Raw genomic sequence first — 21528 nt, 5'->3', positions numbered from 1 at the left:
AATTTGGGGTTTGTTTTGATTATTATTATGTTTAAGGTAAGATGGGACTCTTTCGATTTTGATTACATTGGTTTTTAGAGGAGAAGAAAGAATTTGGAAAAAGAGAAATGTAGTATTGCTGAATTTGATTCAGCTTTATGTTTATATACAAGTATATAGTCCCTCTTGTGAATGGGGATTAGAGACTATTTCTCGATTTGTGTGGCTGTGTGCTGGAAAAGTTTGGGATGCGAATGCATTCGGAGTCTTTGGATTAATTGATGATGTTTCTGAGTGCGATTGGAGTCTTTGGACTTGTTGATTATCTTGCTGGTTGTGTAAACTGTGGTTGGAATGGCCGAATGGGAATGGACGGAATACTGGATTTCTTGAATCGATTAAATTAGTTCAGCTCCTTCTGCATTAATAGTAATATTAGCTAATTTGGATTGAATTCGTGAGAAAATTGTAATGACGAATTTGGTATGCCAGAGCATTTGCATCAAAGTTTTATGTACTGCTGTTGTTAAGCTGCTTATTTTTTTTAGTAATGCTATATCAGATTTGGTTCTTCAGGAGGTTGCTTAGCTTCCTGAAACTCTTTCTCTTATGAAATGGTTACTGAATACCAAGTATACTGTCAGACTTTTTTTTGTCAGTCGCGAATTAAATTGCCATTATTTCCTAGCGTTACCACTAAGATATGCTATGATAAATTCTCAGTATTCAAGTTGGAAATAATCTTAGTTTGTTGCTTGGGCCACTCCTTTGCAATCTGATAAGTTGCTGGCCTTACTGCTAACCCATCTGTATCTGCTAATTCAGTTCCTGTCTAAGGCAAAGTTGCCACAAACTGGGATTCCACTCTAGAATGAGATTCTACCTTACTCTGTTTCATTGATGCATCTTCTGATGCCAGCCACAAAGAGTGGATCGACGTCCTTCAACCTACTCGAAAAAGACTGATTAGAATCCCTCGCCTTTGTTGCAACATAACCGTGCCTTACCCATAGACTGAATTTCACTCTTCGGTAGGTCTTGACTGTGCCAGTTGTGCACACCGTATCTTGCCTGAAGAAAATTTCATTTGGAATAAAATGCCCCACAGTATTAAGAGGTTGCCTTGAAATACTTTCCTCTCAATTGGTCCTCATTCGATTTCGGAAAATTTTATTCAGGGTATCAATAACCCATTCCTGCAGGGGAGTGATTGTAATGGCAATTGAACTATTCCCTAGATGACGCAACCTCCACACAACACTTGTGAGCCTTGCAATTCCTAGAAGTAAAATCCAACCTGATTTGGATTCTGCCTTTCCTAAGGTTGGATTTCATAACAATAGCATTGTTGATTAGGCCTCCAAACAAACAACTCTCATTTATGATTTCTACATAGCTTTAAAGGCCCAGAAATATTTTCCTTAACTTTATACTTATCAAGTGCACTTCACTTCAATAAGCCCAACTAATTTTTACAGAATTCTTTTTCACTAGTTATCAATGCACCTCTCTTCAACAAGTCCGGGCATAAGGTATAGGGAAATCTCTATGGCCATGGTGCGCCTTGAGCCTTTTTATACTAGTATTAGATTTCAGTCATTTCGCATAGTACTCTTGACATGTTGTATCTCCAGCTCCACGAGTCTGCCCTTTCCACGAATGAGAAGTCGGAGTCTAGAGTATGAACAACAGTAACTCATTTAATAAAAGTTCTAATCAAAGAATCAACAATCGTTTCTGCTTTTACATTTCTTTTTAAAGCAGCTTTCGGCCAAAGTAAAAACACAGTTGCTTCACACACTATCTTCAGAAATCTAATGGTCTTGCAAGAATAGAAAGAATTCTTATACTCTGTTGTATTACACATTACTCTTGGCTTTAGGCTTTTAGCAATGTTTTTCATCTGAGCTCATTAATTTGCTTTCTTTAAACTAGGTACATTTCTGATCTTCACACAATACTGTCTATGGTCTGGTAATGAACTGCTTAACTACATGAGTGTCTTAATTATCTATTGTACTGCAGCAGATGATCGCAGTGTAATGAATTAGAAACTATTCGAATAATGTATTATCGCCCAAGGAGAGAACTCGTTTTTGATGCTCAGGGAGTGTTGATCTTGTAGCATATTGTTGAAGATTGTGATGCTGATGCTGATGACCCGAAGTCATGAGCAAAGGTGCATAACAGATTGTCCAAGTCAGCAAGTTTGTTACAACAACTTGCTGAGAGTTTGTTATAATTTAGAGTTGGTTATACTTGTACATACTTCTTGTAATATATATCTATAAATACTGTATTGATACGTGATTGTAATTTTAGATATCTTTTTCCACAAGAAATAAAAAAACTTCTGATCAACTTTTTCCCAAATTTTCTCTCTGATTTTCTAGCTGAATTTGACATGGTATCAGAGCTATTCTGATTTTCTTTCTGATTTTTCTGGTTCAATCAGTTTTTTTTTTCAGAAGTTCTTTCTGATTTGATTTGTTCCTTTTTCAATCGATTAAGCTGATCTGATTTGTGTTTTTTGATCCACGAATTCAAGTTTCTCGTTGAATTTCTTCTCTGATTTTGATCAAGTATCGCTGAAATTGTTCGATTATGGAGAATTCTAGCAGAATCAATTTGCCTTTGAATCAAGATCCATCAAGTATGTACTACATTCATCCTTCTGATACTAATACAGCACAGATTGTTTCATTCAAGTTTTATGGAGAAGGTTTTCATGATTGGAAGAGATCTATGATGATCAATTTCTCAGCCAAGAATAAACTCGGTTTTGTTACTGGTTCTATACCAAAACCAGAGGATCCTATAGAATGTAATGCATGGGAAAGATGCAATGATCTTGTTCTGTCTTGGATTCTGGTTAATCTTGAAAACACTATTGCCAAAAGTGTTTTGTATCTCAAATCAGCAGCAGATGTATGGAGAGATCTTGAAGAACGTTTTGGTTTTGCTTCCTTGGTACAGATTTATTCATTGGAGCAGAAGCTTGCAGCAATTACTCAGAGTAATCAATCTGTATCAGAATTTTATACAGAGATCTGAACACTATGGGATAGGATAGCAGATGCTCATCCTATACCTTATTGCACTTGCAACAATTGTACTTGCAATTTGACACAGAAGATTCTCAAAAGAGAACAGGAGAAGCAACTCTTGCAGTTTATGATGAAGCTAACTGAACAATTTGCAACAATCAGAGGAAATGTTCTCATGATGAATCCTCTTCCCAAAGTCTCTGAGGCATACAGAATTTTTGCTCAAGAAGAGAGGCATAAAGAGGTTACTAAAGATGCTTCACATAATGAGTCTTTGGCATTTGTTGCAGACAAAAAGAAGTATCAGAATAATGCTGGAGGAAGGAATTTCAGGCAAGGAGAGAAGCAAGGTGGTTCGTATTACAATACTGGAGGTTATAGGCAGTCCAATCTGACTGGAAACAAAAGAATTGACAAATCAGATAAGCCATGAAGTAGGTTCTATTGCACACACTGTCAGATTCCAGGCCATTCTGTGGATAGATGCTTTGAAATTCATGGATATCCACCTGGTTTCAAGAATTTCAAAGATAGAAAGGCTGCAGCAGTCAGCAAAGAAGAAGAGAGCATTCCTGGTACTGATCTGAAAGCCACTGTGACTCAGGTGCTGATGCAGATGATTGGCAAACAACAGACTCAGGAGGAGGGTACTGAAATTTCAGATTCTAAAGCTCTCATGACAGGTAATTACTGTCTTATTTCATGTCTTGATAAGAAATGGTTGCTTGATAGTGGTGCAACTGATCATGTGTGTTCTAACTTGAACTGGTTTGAGAGTTTTCAAGAGGCTAGAATGGCTAATAACACTATTACTATACCTGATGGCACTAGAGTCTTGGTGAAACACATTGGATCAGTTAGGCTGAATAACAAGATCACACTGCATAATGTGTTACATGTTCCTGAATTCAAGTTCAATCTCATATCTGTACATCAGTTGTGTAAGGATATGAATTGTAGAGTCTATTTCACTCATAATAAGTGCTTCATTCAGGAACATTCTCAGACAGAACCTTCAATGCTTCTTGGTAGATTGGAGTCGGGTTTGTATAATGTTGATGAGAAGAGTATTCAGCATGCTCGAGTAGATGAGAAGAAGTGTTTTGCTGCAGTAGATGAAGCAAAGCTTTGGCATCTTAGGCTTGGTCACATGTCTTTTAAGCAGATGAAATTAGTTAAGCCATCATGTGATGTTAATAAGTGTCTCGCAGATTGTTTTTGTCAAATATGTCCTGCAGCTAAACAGCATAGGAAGTCTTTTCCAACTAGTTCTATCAAAACTACTTCTCCTTTAGAACTAGTGCATATTGATGTTTGGGGACCATACAAAATAAAAACTCATACTGTTTGTAATCAGTTCTTGTCTATTGTTGATGATTACAGTCGTTTTACTTGGATCCATTTAATGAAATACAAGACTGATTCTGTGAGCATTTTTGAGTCTTTTTGCAATTATGTTGAGACACAATTCAATTTGAAAGTGAAGTCTGTAAGATCAGATAATGCAAGAGAACTGATAGAAGGAGAAATGAAAAGTCTGATTGAGAAGAAAGGAATTTTTCATTACACTAGCTGTTCAGATACTCCTCAACAGAATGGAGTTGTTGAGAGGAAGCATAAACATTTGCTTGAGACAAGCAGAGCTTTATTATTTCAGTCACATCTTCCTGAAAAATTCTGGGGAGAATGCTTGTTGTGTGCAGCTTATCTCATTAATAGAATGCCTTTACAGGCTATCCATAATGACATTCCTTATGAAAGATTATTTCACAAGCCTCCTAACCTGGATCACTTGAAATTTTTTGGTTTTCTATGTTTTGTCAACACATCTAAAAATCACAGAAGTAAACTACAGCCTAGGGCAGTGGTTGGAGTGTTTCTTGGGTATTCTGTAAACCAGAAAGGATACAAAGTACTGGTCTTAGATACAAATAAAATTATTGTATCTAGAGATTTCACTTTTTAGGAAAGACACTTTCCTTTCCACACAATAAACGAGCAAGCTGAGCCATCCATTTCATATCCTAAACAAGTTTTCTTACCTAGTGTAACACATAAACATTTTTCTGATGATTATCCAATCTATCCTTATACCATTACTGATTCTGAACCAAACACACCTCTTTCACCTTCTAATAATTCACATAGCCAGTCTTCTTCATACTCTACTTCAAATGTATCCACTCCAAACCTTTCTGCTTCTTATAGTACCCCAACTGAATCCAGTTCCTCTGATAGTTTGCTTGCTGAACCTCCTGTAGTCTTACTCAGACAGTCAACCAGACCAAAGACAAGACCTGCTTACTTGGATGCATACATTTGCAATTCTTTCTCCCAAACTCCTTCTTTGACAGCTCACTGGTGCAACCTTGTTAAATTCACTGATCTTCCTGCAGAGCACAAAGTCCTTTTATGCCAAGTTTCTGATATCAGGGAACCATCCAATTATTCACAGGCTGTTGGTGATCCTAATTGGATGGAGGCTATGAACAAGGAGATAAATGCTTTGGTTGACAATGGGACATGGGACCTGGTTGATTTACCTAAGGGAAAGAAGCCTATAGGTAATAAATGGGTATTTAAACTCAAATTGAAGAAGGATGGAACAGTAGAGAGGTATAAGGCAAGGCTTGTAGCAAAAGGTTTCACACAAAAATATGGTATTGATTATGATGAAACCTTCTCTCCTGTAGTTAAAATGGCAACCGTAAGGTGTTTGATAGCTCTGACAGCAAGCAAGCATTGGAATATCTATCAATTGGATGTTAATAATGCTTTTCTACATGGGGATTTATCTGAAGAGGTATACATGAAAGTACCTGAGGGTTTTCCCAACCCCAAGAATCAAGTTTGCAGACTCAAGAAGGCTTTATATGGGCTAAAGCAGGCTTCCAGACAATGGTTTGCTAAGTTGGTGGCTGAAAATTCCGGTAGGTAGCAAAGTATCCCGGAATTTCGTTCCGGTAGGCAGCGAGGAGGCTCGGAAATCATAGCCGGTCATAAGATGAAGGCCCTAGAAATTTTCATGAATGGGGATGAATTTGGGTATCATAATATTTTAGTGATAATATAACTTTGGTATTGAAAATTTGAGAAATAACCGGATTTAAGTGTTGTATTTTTCAATCTTGGTTCATGTAAAGTATTTGATATTAAATGTTAAGTGTTTTTTTTTTCCTTTTTTTTAAACCAAGGGTAATTAAATATAATAGGGTATAGGTTTAAAAGAAGGATAATCTTGGAAAAATAAATTTTGAATAATATTAAGTTGTCCTGCATTTAGTACCTCCCTACCAAAAAAAAAGGAATATATAAACCGACTCCAGCCACCAACTTCCTCATCACCCTCCAAATAAAATCCCAAAACCTTCCTCCCAAGAACCCTAATTCTGCAACTTCACGCAAACTCAATCAAATTGGGGAAATTCAAAAATCAAACAAATCACTTAAAACCCTCAATCTAATACAACTTCAATTCATCTAGGAAGAGAGAAAAACATATTAGGGAAAAAAAAAATCAAAAAAGATGTCGTACGATGATATAGAGATTGAAGACATGGAATGGAACGAAGAACTTCAGTCGTACACTTACCCATGTCCATGCGGCGATCTTTTCCAAATCACAAAGGATGATCTTCGTCTTGGTGAAGAAATTGCTCGTTGCCCAAGTTGTTCTCTTTACATCACTGTTATTTATAATCTCGAAGATTTTGCTGCTAATAAGAATAACTCCAATTTTCAGCCTCCTAAATCGCAGCCAATCAGCGTCGCTTGAGTTAATTTTTACTTTTTATTTACACTAATTTTTGATATATTGTTCGAAAATTTTGTTGTTATTGTTGTTGAATTTGATCATGGAAGATTTTGCACTGTTTTGTCATTAGTGCATATAATACAGTATTATTAATCTATAAATGTTAATTGGAGCTTGATTTACTGATCAATTGGATTGATTTTGCTTAATCTTATATTGATGTTTAAATTTGTTGGTTTGTTTGATAGTATATTGCAGTAAGTGTAAATTTGGGGTTTGTTTTGATTATTATTATGTTTAAGGTAAGATGGGACTCTTTCGATTTTGATTACATTGGTTTTTAGAGGAGAAGAAAGAATTCGGAAAAAGAGAAATGTAGTATTGCTGAATTTGATTCAGCTTTATGTTTATATACAAGTATATAGTCCCTCTTGTGAATGGGGATTAGAGACTATTTCTCGATTTGTGTGGCTGTGTGCTGGAAAAGTTTGGGATGCGAATGCATTCGGAGTCTTTGGATTAATTGATGATGTTTCTGAGTGCGATTGGAGTCTTTGGACTTGTTGATTATCTTGCTGGTTGTGTAAACTGTGGTTGGAATGGCCGAATGGGAATGGACGGAATACTGGATTTCTTGAATCGATTAAATTAGTTCAGCTCCTTCTGCATTAATAGTAATATTAGCTAATTTGGATTGAATTCGTGAGAAAATTGTAATGACGAATTTGGTATGCCAGAGCATTTGCATCAAAGTTTTATGTACTGCTGTTGTTAAGCTGCTTATTTTTTTTAGTAATGCTATATCAGATTTGGTTCTTCAGGAGGTTGCTTAGCTTCCTGAAACTCTTTCTCTTATGAAATGGTTACTGAATACCAAGTATACTGTCAGACTTTTTTTTGTCAGTCGCGAATTAAATTGCCATTATTTCCTAGCGTTACCACTAAGATATGCTATGATAAATTCTCAGTATTCAAGTTGGAAATAATCTTAGTTTGTTGCTTGGGCCACTCCTTTGCAATCTGATAAGTTGCTGGCCTTACTGCTAACCCATCTGTATCTGCTAATTCAGTTCCTGTCTAAGGCAAAGTTGCCACAAACTGGGATTCCACTCTAGAATGAGATTCTACCTTACTCTGTTTCATTGATGCATCTTCTGATGCCAGCCACAAAGAGTGGATCGACGTCCTTCAACCTACTCGAAAAAGACTGATTAGAATCCCTCGCCTTTGTTGCAACATAACCGTGCCTTACCCATAGACTGAATTTCACTCTTCGGTAGGTCTTGACTGTGCCAGTTGTGCACACCGTATCTTGCCTGAAGAAAATTTCATTTGGAATAAAATGCCCCACAGTATTAAGAGGTTGCCTTGAAATACTTTCCTCTCAATTGGTCCTCATTCGATTTCGGAAAATTTTATTCAGGGTATCAATAACCCATTCCTGCAGGGGAGTGATTGTAATGGCAATTGAACTATTCCCTAGATGACTCAACCTCCACACAACACTTGTGAGCCTTGCAATTCCTAGAAGTAAAATCCAACCTGATTTGGATTCTGCCTTTCCTAAGGTTGGATTTCATAACAATAGCATTGTTGATTAGGCCTCCAAACAAACAACTCTCATTTATGATTTCTACATAGCTTTAAAGGCCCAGAAATATTTTCCTTAACTTTATACTTATCAAGTGCACTTCACTTCAATAAGCCCAACTAATTTTTACAGAATTCTTTTTCACTAGTTATCAATGCACCTCTCTTCAACAAGTCCGGACATAAGGTATAGGGAAATCTCTATGGCCATGGTGCGCCTTGAGCCTTTTTATACTAGTATTAGATTTCAGTCATTTCGCATAGTACTCTTGACATGTTGTATCTCCAGCTCCACGAGTCTGCCCTTTCCACGAATGAGAAGTCGGAGTCTAGAGTATGAACAACAGTAACTCATTTAATAAAAGTTCTAATCAAAGAATCAACAATCGTTTCTTCTTTTACATTTCTTTTTAAAGCAGCTTTCGGCCAAAGTAAAAACACAGTTGCTTCACACACTATCTTCAGAAATCTAATGGTCTTGCAAGAATAGAAAGAATTCTTATACTCTGTTGTATTACACATTACTCTTGGCTTTAGGCTTTTAGCAATGTTTTTCATCTGAGCTCATTAATTTGCTTTCTTTAAACTAGGTACATTTCTGATCTTCACACAATACTGTCTATGGTCTGGTAATGAACTGCTTAACTACATGAGTGTCTTAATTATCTATTGTACTGCAGCAGATGATCGCAGTGTAATGAATTAGAAACTATTCGAATAATGTATTATCGCCCAAGGAGAGAACTCGTTTTTGATGCTCAGGGAGTGTTGATCTTGTAGCATATTGTTGAAGATTGTGATGCTGATGCTGATGACCCGAAGTCATGAGCAAAGGTGCATAACAGATTGTCCAAGTCAGCAAGTTTGTTACAACAACTTGCTGAGAGTTTGTTATAATTTAGAGTTGGTTATACTTGTACATACTTCTTGTAATATATATCTATAAATACTGTATTGATACGTGATTGTAATTTTAGATATCTTTTTCCACAAGAAATAAAAAAACTTCTGATCAACTTTTTCCCAAATTTTCTCTCTGATTTTCTAGCTGAATTTGACATGGTATCAGAGCTATTCTGATTTTCTTTCTGATTTTTCTGGTTCAATCAGTTTTTTTTCAGAAGTTCTTTCTGATTTGATTTGTTCCTTTTTCAATCGATTAAGCTGATCTGATTTGTGTTTTTTGATCCACGAATTCAAGTTTCTCGTTGAATTTCTTCTCTGATTTTGATCAAGTATCGCTGAAATTGTTCGATTATGGAGAATTCTAGCAGAATCAATTTGCCTTTGAATCAAGATCCATCAAGTATGTACTACATTCATCCTTCTGATACTAATACAGCACAGATTGTTTCATTCAAGTTTTATGGAGAAGGTTTTCATGATTGGAAGAGATCTATGATGATCAATTTCTCAGCCAAGAATAAACTCGGTTTTGTTACTGGTTCTATACCAAAACCAGAGGATCCTATAGAATGTAATGCATGGGAAAGATGCAATGATCTTGTTCTGTCTTGGATTCTGGTTAATCTTGAAAACACTATTGCCAAAAGTGTTTTGTATCTCAAATCAGCAGCAGATGTATGGAGAGATCTTGAAGAACGTTTTGGTTTTGCTTCCTTGGTACAGATTTATTCATTGGAGCAGAAGCTTGCAGCAATTACTCAGAGTAATCAATCTGTATCAGAATTTTATACAGAGATCTGAACACTATGGGATAGGATAGCAGATGCTCATCCTATACCTTATTGCACTTGCAACAATTGTACTTGCAATTTGACACAGAAGATTCTCAAAAGAGAACAGGAGAAGCAACTCTTGGAGTTTATGATGAAGCTAACTGAACAATTTGCAACAATCAGAGGAAATGTTCTCATGATGAATCCTCTTCCCAAAGTCTCTGAGGCATACAGAATTTTTGCTCAAGAAGAGAGGCATAAAGAGGTTACTAAAGATGCTTCACATAATGAGTCTTTGGCATTTGTTGCAGACAAAAAGAAGTATCAGAATAATGCTGGAGGAAGGAATTTCAGGCAAGGAGAGAAGCAAGGTGGTTCGTATTACAATACTGGAGGTTATAGGCAGTCCAATCTGACTGGAAACAAAAGAATTGACAAATCAGATAAGCCATGAAGTAGGTTCTATTGCACACACTGTCAGATTCCAGGCCATTCTGTGGATAGATGCTTTGAAATTCATGGATATCCACCTGGTTTCAAGAATTTCAAAGATAGAAAGGCTGCAGCAATCAGCAAAGAAGAAGAGAGCATTCCTGGTACTGATCTGAAAGCCACTGTGACTCAGGTGCTGATGCAGATGATTGGCAAACAACAGACTCAGGAGGAGGGTACTGAAATTTCAGATTCTAAAGCTCTCATGACAGGTAATTACTGTCTTATTTCATGTCTTGATAAGAAATGGTTGCTTGATAGTGGTGCAACTGATCATGTGTGTTCTAACTTGAACTGGTTTGAGAGTTTTCAAGAGGCTAGAATGGCTAATAACACTATTACTATACCTGATGGCACTAGAGTCTTGGTGAAACACATTGGATCAGTTAGGCTGAATAACAAGATCACACTGCATAATGTGTTACATGTTCCTGAATTCAAGTTCAATCTCATATCTGTACATCAGTTGTGTAAGGATATGAATTGTAGAGTCTATTTCACTCATAATAAGTGCTTCATTCAAGAACATTCTCAGACAGAACCTTCAATGCTTCTTGGTAGATTGGAGTCGGGTTTGTATAATGTTGATGAGAAGAGTATTCAGCATGCTCGAGTAGATGAGAAGAAGTGTTTTGCTGCAGTAGATGAAGCAAAGCTTTGGCATCTTAGGCTTGGTCACATGTCTTTTAAGCAGATGAAATTAGTTAAGCCATCATGTGATGTTAATAAGTGTCTCGCAGATTGTTTTTGTCAAATATGTCCTGCAGCTAAACAGCATAGGAAGTCTTTTCCAACTAGTTCTATCAAAACTACTTCTCCTTTAGAACTAGTGCATATTGATGTTTGGGGACCATACAAAATAAAAACTCATACTGTTTGTAATCAGTTCTTGTCTATTGTTGATGATTACAGTCGTTTTACTTGGATCCATTTAATGAAATACAAGACTGATTCTGTGAGCATTTTTGAGTCTTTTTGCAATTATGTTGAGACACAATTCAATTTGAAAGTGAAGTCTGTAAGATCAGATAATGCAAGAGAACTGATAGAAGGAGAAATGAAAAGTCTGATTGAGAAGAAAGGAATTTTTCATTACACTAGCTGTTCAGATACTCCTCAACAGAATGGAGTTGTTGAGAGGAAGCATAAACATTTGCTTGAGACAAGCAGAGCTTTATTATTTCAGTCACATCTTCCTGAAAAATTCTGGGGAGAATGCTTGTTGTGTGCAGCTTATCTCATTAATAGAATGCCTTTACAGGCTATCCATAATGACATTCCTTATGAAAGATTATTTCACAAGCCTCCTAACCTGGATCACTTGAAATTTTTTGGTTTTCTATGTTTTGTCAACACATCTAAAAATCACAGAAGTAAACTACAGCCTAGGGCAGTGGTTGGAGTGTTTCTTGGGTATTCTGTAAACCAGAAAGGATACAAAGTACTGGTCTTAGATACAAATAAAATTATTGTATCTAGAGATTTCACTTTTTAGGAAAGACACTTTCCTTTCCACACAATAAACGAGCAAGCTGAGCCATCCATTTCATATCCTAAACAAGTTTTCTTACCTAGTGTAACACATAATCATTTTTCTGATGATTATCCAATCTATCCTTATACCATTACTGATTCTGAACCAAACACACCTCTTTCACCTTCTAATAATTCACATAGCCAGTCTTCTTCATACTCTACTTCAAATGTATCCACTCCAAACCTTTCTGCTTCTTATAGTACCCCAACTGAATCCAGTTCCTCTGATAGTTTGCTTGCTGAACCTCCTGTAGTCTTACTCAGACAGTCAACCAGACCAAAGACAAGACCTGCTTACTTGGATGCATACATTTGCAATTCTTTCTCCCAAACTCCTTCTTTGACAGCTCACTGGTGCAACCTTGTTAAATTCACTGATCTTCCTGCAGAGCACAAAGTCCTTTTATGCCAAGTTTCTGATATCAGGGAACCATCCAATTATTCACAGGCTGTTGGTGATCCTAATTGGATGGAGGCTATGAACAAGGAGATAAATGCTTTGGTTGACAATGGGACATGGGACCTGGTTGATTTACCTAAGGGAAAGAAGCCTATAGGTAATAAATGGGTATTTAAACTCAAATTGAAGAAGGATGGAACAGTAGAGAGGTATAAGGCAAGGCTTGTAGCAAAAGGTTTCACACAAAAATATGGTATTGATTATGATGAAACCTTCTCTCCTGTAGTTAAAATGGCAACCGTAAGGTGTTTGATAGCTCTGACAGCAAGCAAGCATTGGAATATCTATCAATTGGATGTTAATAATGCTTTTCTACATGGGGATTTATCTGAAGAGGTATACATGAAAGTACCTGAGGGTTTTCCCAACCCCAAGAATCAAGTTTGCAGACTCAAGAAGGCTTTATATGGGCTAAAGCAGGCTTCCAGACAATGGTTTGCTAAGTTGGTGGCTGAACTGAAGTTCCAGGGTTTCACTCAGTTTAAAAATGATTACAGCTTGTTCATTAAAAGAATAGATGATCACATCACCATTGCTGTTGTTTATGTGGATGATATAATAGTCACAGGCACAGATATACAGGCTATTAATGATCTCAAGTCTCACTTGCATCAGAAATTCAGCATCAAGGATTTGGGTTTGCTGAATTACTTCTTGGGTATTGAGGTTTCCTATGTTTCTGAGGGAATTGTTCTAAGCCAAATGAAATTCACCAAAGAGTTACTTCTTCAGGCTTCTAGAGCACTTGATATAGATGGAAAGGCTGTAACTCCTCTGCCTGTGAATATGAAGCTACAAGCAGATGACAGTCCACCATTTTCTGACCCTGAGTTATACAGGTCTTTAGTTGGTAAACTGAATTACCTAACTAATACAAGACCTGATTTGGCTTATACAGTTCAAACGTTGAGTCAATTCTTAAAGACTCCCTGCATTTCGCATCTCTTTGCTCTTGTTCATGCACTGAAATACCTCTCACATACTCAGGGACAAGGGATTCTATTGAAGGCTGATGATAATCTTACCCTACAAGCTTTTTCTGACTCCGATTGGGCATCTTGTCCTGATTCCAGGAGGTCTATTACAGGTTATATCCTACAGCTTGGTGGTTCTCCTGTAAGTTGGAAGTCAAAGAAGCAGGGAACTGTTTCTAAATCATCTAGTGAGGCTGAATATCGTGCCATGGCCTCTGCAGCAACTGAGGTAGTTTGGGCTGTCAGATTATTGGAAGAAATGAGAGTCACTGGTCTGAAACCAGTCACTTTGCACTGTGATGATCACTCAGCTCTTTACATAGCAAAGAATCCTGTTTTTCATGACAGGACGAAGCATATAGAAATTGACTGTCATTTTACCAGAGACAAAGTCATGGAGGGGCTGTTACAACTGACTTATTTGCCCACAAAGTCTCAGTTGGCTGATGTTCTCACTAAAGTGATGCCTTCTGCTCAATTTCAAGACCTATTGTCCAAGTTGGGGTTGTTTGATCCTAAGGTTCATTCACCTCCCAACTTGAGGGGGGGTGTTGAAGATTGTGATGCTGATGCTGATGACCCGAAGTCATGAGCAAAGGTGCATAACAGATTGTCCAAGTCAGCAAGTTTGTTACAATAACTTGCTGAGAGTTTGTTATAATTTAGAGTTGGTTATACTTGTACATACTTCTTGTAATATATATCTATAAATACTGTATTGATACGTGATTGTAATTTTAGATATCTTTTTCCACAAGAAATAAAAAAACTTCTGATCAACTTTTTCCCAAATTTTCTCTCTGATTTTCTAGCTGAATTTGACACATATCTTGCAAAATGTTAGGGCCAATCACATTAAATAGGGCTAGCTTAGAACATTCATATAAGATAACAACAATAATTGTCAGAGAAGCATCAAGGCAAGAGTTATAGGTTTGCCAAGTTGTTTAGGACTTTAGGTGACAGCAACTCAGTATACTCATAAAATGCAGCAGGCTTCCGGATTTTTCTTTTGTGTTAAATTTATCAACACAAAGACCAGGACACATACCAGGTATGAGGTATGTAATCGAAATACTACCTCCATTTCTTATTATGTGCTACAAAGGAATATTATTTGTGAGACATAAAATATTCCTTTGTTGCACATAATAAGAAACGGAGATAGTATACAAACAAGAAGTGACACTCGTCGAGTGGTTTAGCATGCCATCTCACGTTCTAGTGTTACAAAGATTGAAGCTCGTCATCGTATATGTCATCAAGGCAATACACCACTAACCCTAGGTCTCTAACAACCCGAAATAGGTAGGTGCTTACGCGTTACACCCTTACACCCCCACAAATTTGTGATTGACATACATCGGGCCAAAGGGCTCAAGAAGGTGGTCATCATTACGTCAAGATCAATGGAATAGTATACGTAACGTGGGCATACTATAAAATTTGTCCCAAAATAAACAACATATCATAAATTTGAGGAAGATATAAACTGAAGTATCTCAACCATACAAGAACCTGGATATTAGTTGAAGATATTAGAGGGTGGGATTGTACCAAAATCTATTAATAATAACTATCGCTATTTACTTTATCAATTATGTCGGACTCTAAAAAGACCTCTCACCGAAAGCTTTAATAAGCACATGTCTTAGACCCTTTTCTAATATCACTATCACATTTTTATTACTTAATTTTAGTGATAATACAATTTTATAACTTATTTTCTTGACAAAATTCTGGATGCTTATAGAATATCTCAATTTAAATTCAATCCAAGTCTTGTAAGATCGCTTACAAATCTTTTTTTTTTTTTTGGGTCCAATTATATAATAACACAGCTTTGTAACTCTGTAGTATTAGTTTAAGCATGTTTTCTACAAAAGCTTAAGGGTCGCCATTTGTTAGATAAATGTTTAATGAACGTTGTTGCCAATATGTAACGTACGTGCATATGCTTCTATAATAATTTAACTTGAAACGTTTAACGTAGTCTTATGACTTTTGACTACCATAATATTTAAAATAAATAGCTGAGATTATTTGTTTTTAAATTTATTTTTAATAGTAATTTTAATTAAAAATCACTTTATATATTATATTAATTTGTATATTCAAACAAACAAGGACAATCTATACCATAATTTTTAAAAATAAATAGCTGAGATTATTTGTTTTTTGATTTATTTTTAATAAGTAATTATAATTAAAAATCATTTTTTATGTTTTATTAATTTGTATATTCAAACAAACAAGGACGATTATACCCGTTACTCCAAAATTATATAAAATGTTGGCTAGATCACTAAGGTCCAAAAATATGATTAGGATTTACATTAGTATAAGAAAATACATTAATTTAATCACAAAACCCCAAAAAATTGAATAAGAAATACCCTTGTATAACAAAATACGGAGTAGTATTACAAAATTAATCCTCCTAGAAGTTGTGGAAGATTGTGAAAAGCTAAAGTTGAGGCTTATTGTCTAGTGCAAGTTTAATTGGGAGATGAGTTTTTAAGGTATTCTGTTTGTCATTTGACACGTGACTTTTTTACTTAGGGATATGGACTTTACGGCTTCTATTTGACACGTTTCACTAATTGCTTCCAAGTTTTTCTGCGCTTATCTTATTGACTTCTTGTGGTCTACATTCAAGTTATTATATTGTTAGTCTTGCTTCATATAGGAGTAATGTATAGTTCACTTTATTTTTATTTAATTCAAAAAAATATATTCAAATAAAAACAATAATAAAAAAATAAAATAAAATAAAATAAAAAGTTCAGATCAAATATTATTTTATGTGCAGTATTTTATTGCTAATTAATTTAAATTCCGTAATAAAAAAATTTATGAAAATTACATAATACTCCATAATAAAACACATTATTACAAATCTAACAAGATGTCGTGTGATATATTTTTTCCTTATAGATTATCGTACACTTAACGTCAAAGTTTAGTCAAATCAGATTGCCAGACCAAATCAGATAAGACCAAACCAGACCAGATCAGATAAGCAAAAATAAGGTGAACCAAACAAGGCTTAACACCATAAAAGCTAACCGGTTTAATTGATTAAAATTAGAGAAATATTTGTGCTTATAGTTAGAGAGATTTTTATAATACAATACGTTCTTTTAGACTTTTAACATTGATAGTTCAAAATGGTGCATAAATGTTCTACTAATTCTTCAAAGTTTACACTTATAGCAAGTAAGAGAGAATATTTTGACTCGTAGTAAGACTATTCAAGTTTCTTCGTTATTTACATGGAATTTCTTGATTGGTTCTATTGAGTATTGACTACTTCGAATTAATTGTAATCTTTTTTTGGCATTTTTTTTGGAAATTCAATTCATGTGCACGGAAATATGGACTCCTATTAAGTCAACTATTTTTAAGGTATGCATGCATAAATAAACGTTAAGGTAATTTTTCTAAACTTCATTTCCTCGTATATACAGAGTATTTGGATGGAACAAAACCAATTCATTAGTCTTCCAAGATGACTCTCTATTCAAAAACTCCTGTTCTTAAGAAATTACTTAACGGCTTACCAACATCAAGTTAAATATAATTTTAAAAGGGTATTAGATGAGTCTATTTCACCGTAGGTCCATCCACGACTTAATACTAAAAATTCAAAAACTAATATGTTTAAAAATTTGTACTTCCTCAATTTTTGTGGCTAACATATTTCATTTTCGATGTTTGCCAACGTAGCTATTTCAATGATTAATAATAGTGTCAAAACATGTCAACTAAAAAAGTGTACAGATGAATTATAAAATCTCAAAATTTAAGATGTTTAAAAACTTATACTTTGTATAAAATATACAATAACTAAAATCCGTCATATTATAAATCCGAACTCACACAATACTCTCTCATATAATATATAGCCTCTGGCCAAAAAATAATGTTAGTCGTCACAGAATAAGGAAGATAATTTATAAGAGGAGAATTAAAAGGTGTTATTTCTAGTTGGGATAGTAATGTTTTGTTGTAAATAATATTGTACATCAAAAGTTGGAACAGTGATTGGGCATTGTCGATGCAAGTATAGTAGTATAGTACCATACTACCACATGTATCCCAACAATATAATGCGGATGCTTTGTTCCAACAATGGTTGTGTTTAGATAGGAATAGGAATGGAGGATCACTTTTTATTAATAAAAAATGTTTCGTTAAAGTGAGCATAAAAGATGATGATATGTTTTTCTTTGAGGAAAAATTGTCAAACTAAGCGTTTTTGGGAAACAATTTTCCAAACAAGACGCGTGGCAAAACTATTTACCAAACTAAGCTTCCAGAGTAAAACGCCAACCAGGATGGCGTTTTACCCTGGGCATTTTTTTTTTTTAATTTTTAGTCAAGGATAAAACGCCATCAAGGGTGGCGTTTTACTGCTGGGCAAATTTATTTAAAAAAACACATTTACACAAAAACGCTAACGCCGTTGGCGTTTTACCCTGAGTGATTTTTTTGAAAATAATTTACCCCCCTAAAGCGCCACCATGGTTGGCGTTTTATCTCTGCACACAAACACAGCTACACAGCAACAGCAGCAACAACCACAGGAGCTGCAACAACAACAGCAACAACCATAGGAGCTGCAACAACAACAGCAGCAACAACCACAACAACTACAACAACAGCAACAGCGACAACCCCAACAAGAGCATCAACAACAATCACAACAACTACTACAACCTTAACAACAGGAACCACAACAATAACTGCAACAACATCAGCAACATTAACAACACCAGCAACAACAACAACAACAACACCAGCAACCAATACAATGAAAAGAATGAATGCGTATGGTGAAGTTTATAATGTACAGAAAATGAACTAAAAAGGTTAGTAAAATTGATAATATTTATTTGGATACAATGTACTATAGAATCTGATTACAACTAACAAAAGAAGTTCTAAGATCCCGATTCATCTATTGTATGTAAGTGTTGTCTATCCAATCGCGGTCTTCTACGACGGTAGTACTGAGATACCGTTGTGAAAGGATCTGGGGCAGAGGTCTGGGGAGGAGTCTGTTGGCTGGAAGATGGTCCTTCCTGAGATGAGTATGGCGCAGACATGTGGATGGCGATATCTTCCTGATCATCAAAAAACAGGGGGGACCCTGTAGGGGACGTGTGAGTCTGTCCCCTACTACTGCTGCCTACCTCACGGTGTGAACGGCGGTGTGATTGGTCCCGGCCCTGGGGGATAAGATGGCCATGACCATGTCTCTGTAAGCTACTCACAGTCATTGCGTGAATGTCATCCAACTGCGGTATGGTGGGATATGATATGCTCAAGACTTCTAGTGCATCATGTATAGCAAGCATATCAGACGCCTGCATTAGTCAACAATCAGCCATTTTAATAATTAAAGAAACTATAAATTGGAGGAAAAGAAAAAATGACAAAAAACTCACATATCCACTGATGTCTCCAAAAGCTGGGTGGTAATGCGTTGAGGGTGGGTGTAGTTAGGGTTGATGAAGCGTCGGGTAATGCTCCTGTACCATACCATGTATGGATCGTGATACTCCATCAGGCCTTGGACAGGCGCACCATCCGCGACGTGCTGCAGCCGCTGGTCCCACATGTCAATGTAAGGGGCATGCTGAACTGCCTAGTTAACCTCCCCCTTTCCTCGTCGGTCTGTCCTGTGCAACTGGACACTCGTGTCACACGGGGCGGGGATGGCTTGACAAAGGCCGAACCGTCGCATGACTCTGTCGAGGAGGTGAGCCTCCACCAACTCAAAACAGATGAGCACTGTCATGGCACGCCACTCCATCTGGTGATTAAGAAGATATTGGGGCATGGCATCGACTAAGTGAGGGACGTACGGATCCCACGTCATCTGCATTAACAAGCAGTCGTTAACATCATAATTAACTTATTAAATAATGAACACGGTGTTAAATTAGTTTTTAAAGTGAACTATAACCTGAGACTCGCTCAGTCTGTCGAATGCATCTCTATAATACGGCAGACCCCTTGCTGCATGCACACGAGTAAGTCTCCGCCCTAGCCACCTGATTACATGTATAATAACAGTGTTCATGACAAAATTAATAGAAAATTAAAACCATATGTGGATAACTTAACAATAAGTCATACATACCGGCAACCGTATGCTAAGTCCGGTGGTGGGTGTGGCGGCGCCTCATATGCATGCTCCTGATCGTCTTCCTCCTCCTCCTCGCGTCGACGCCTAGCAGGCATAGCTGGCCTACCAACGTGGATGTGCTCCCAAGCCCATAACTGTAATAAAAAAAAACAAAAGTTTAGTCTAGCCAATGTTTAGTACGTAATAGGTAGAAAATGGTATGAAAGTACAAGACTACCTGAAGCATAATCAAGGGACCGCTGATCTCCCATCTACTACGCTGGGATGCTCTGCAAAGATGTCGATATAAGGTTGCCAGACACGCACTACCCCAGATGTAGTCACGTATACCCTCCCAGTTGTTCTCTAACAGCTGTAGGTAGATCAACTATATGTGACTACCACTCTTGTTACTGAATAATGATCCTATCAACATGAACAGGTACGCTCGAGCGTATCTTTGGACGACCCCATCATCAGCATCAGAAGGCAACACCCCAAATGTCTCTCGTAACCATATGTGTCTTAACCCTGTGCCTCTAACATCGGTCGCCTCAGGCCTCACCCCTAACACCCTCTCAACAAGGCCACGAGGGTCCTGTATAATCGGTCCTGTAACTGCCCTACCATGCACTAGGAGCCGTGTAAGTATCGCCACATCTCGGAGCGTGACGGTGGCCTCCCCAACTAGTAAATGGAAGGAGTGAGTCTCCTGTCTCCATCTCTCAACGAGCGCAGTAATAAGCGCTCGATCGATCGGTGTGAAGGCCATCCTATGAAATCCGCCGAAACCCACAAAATCGATGTACTGTAGCACACGGGGGTCGACCACCCAATCTACCACCGTGGTGGCAACGTGGTGCCTGCAAACCAAGCAACGTGCTGGATCACCCTGTACAAGAACAAAAAATAAATTGTTTGATCAGTGAACCAAATAAATGCCAAACACAATAAATATTTGGTAGATGAAAACTTACTATCTGCTCCCATATGTCACGGCTCCGATGGGTATCCTGAAGTGTCAGCACTGAAGGGTCAGCTGGTCCAGGGTCATGTCGTGTCTGCCCCTGATCCTGTCCCTCCATGATCTCTGTTCAGCGTACAATGTAAAACAAAAAGTCAGCAACATCCTACTTGAACACATACACACAACATGGTATAAAAATAATACAAAAACTAACACCACTACCGGTCACCGTCCGTTCGAAAAGGGCAAGATCTCTTATTGTGTCCTTCCTGACGGCAACGACTACATTTGCTTGGTGGACGGTTTGTCTCATCCATTTCATTTCGTATACGCTTCGACGGTGGGCGACCGTGTCCTCGGACCATGATCTCATCAGGAATGATTTTAGGCCCTCTGTATGACCTCCACGTCGCCTCACAAGGAATAGGCCAGAATTGTGGGGCATAAGTATTTACATACGCCTCTGATCGTAGGAAACTGTCCACCCACGGTTCCTCAGAAACTGAATACTTAAGACACACGGCTAGAACATGAGAACATGGTAGGTGAAATATCATCGGTTTGTTGCATGTACATGTTCTTAAATTAAAGTTAACGGTATTCTTATGACCCCCTTTTCTCCCTATCCTTTCTCCTCGGTGTGTTTTTACTTGGTATATACCAAGCTGACGGCTATAAACATCCACTGTATGGTATTTTGCCTTTCTATTATTCTTCTCCAAAATGGCGGTGACCTTAGGTGAGTATGCATATCCGTGAGCACGCCTAGCAAGTGAACTATCTCTGCTTCTGTTAAAGTACTTGTTAACTCTGTGGAAAGTTAACTCGACAAGGGACATGATTGGCAGAAAACGAGCTCCCTTCAACACATTGTTAAAAGTTTCTGAGAAATTTGTAGTACATATACCATGCCT

The 21528-nt window shown here is 37.1% G+C and overlaps 1 protein-coding gene across 1 annotated transcript; it reads right to left on the bottom strand.

Moving 5' to 3' along the window:
* Nucleotides 1-18373: 18373 nt before the first annotated feature.
* On the bottom strand, nt 18374-19007 carry LOC110700786. Its single transcript, XM_021878383.1, has 2 exons — nt 18965-19007; nt 18374-18883 (listed from the first exon to the last, which is right to left on the bottom strand). The coding sequence occupies exon 2, from the start codon at nt 18872-18874 to the stop codon at nt 18458-18460; it is 417 nt and encodes a 138-aa protein (XP_021734075.1). The 5' UTR covers nt 18875-18883; nt 18965-19007; the 3' UTR covers nt 18374-18457.
* Nucleotides 19008-21528: the final 2521 nt, after the last annotated feature.

Source organism: Chenopodium quinoa, unplaced genomic scaffold, assembly GCF_001683475.1.
Source record: "Chenopodium quinoa cultivar QQ74 unplaced genomic scaffold, ASM168347v1, whole genome shotgun sequence".
Taxonomy (NCBI): domain Eukaryota; kingdom Viridiplantae; phylum Streptophyta; class Magnoliopsida; order Caryophyllales; family Amaranthaceae; genus Chenopodium; species Chenopodium quinoa.
This window is presented reverse-complemented; position numbering and strand designations above follow the sequence as displayed.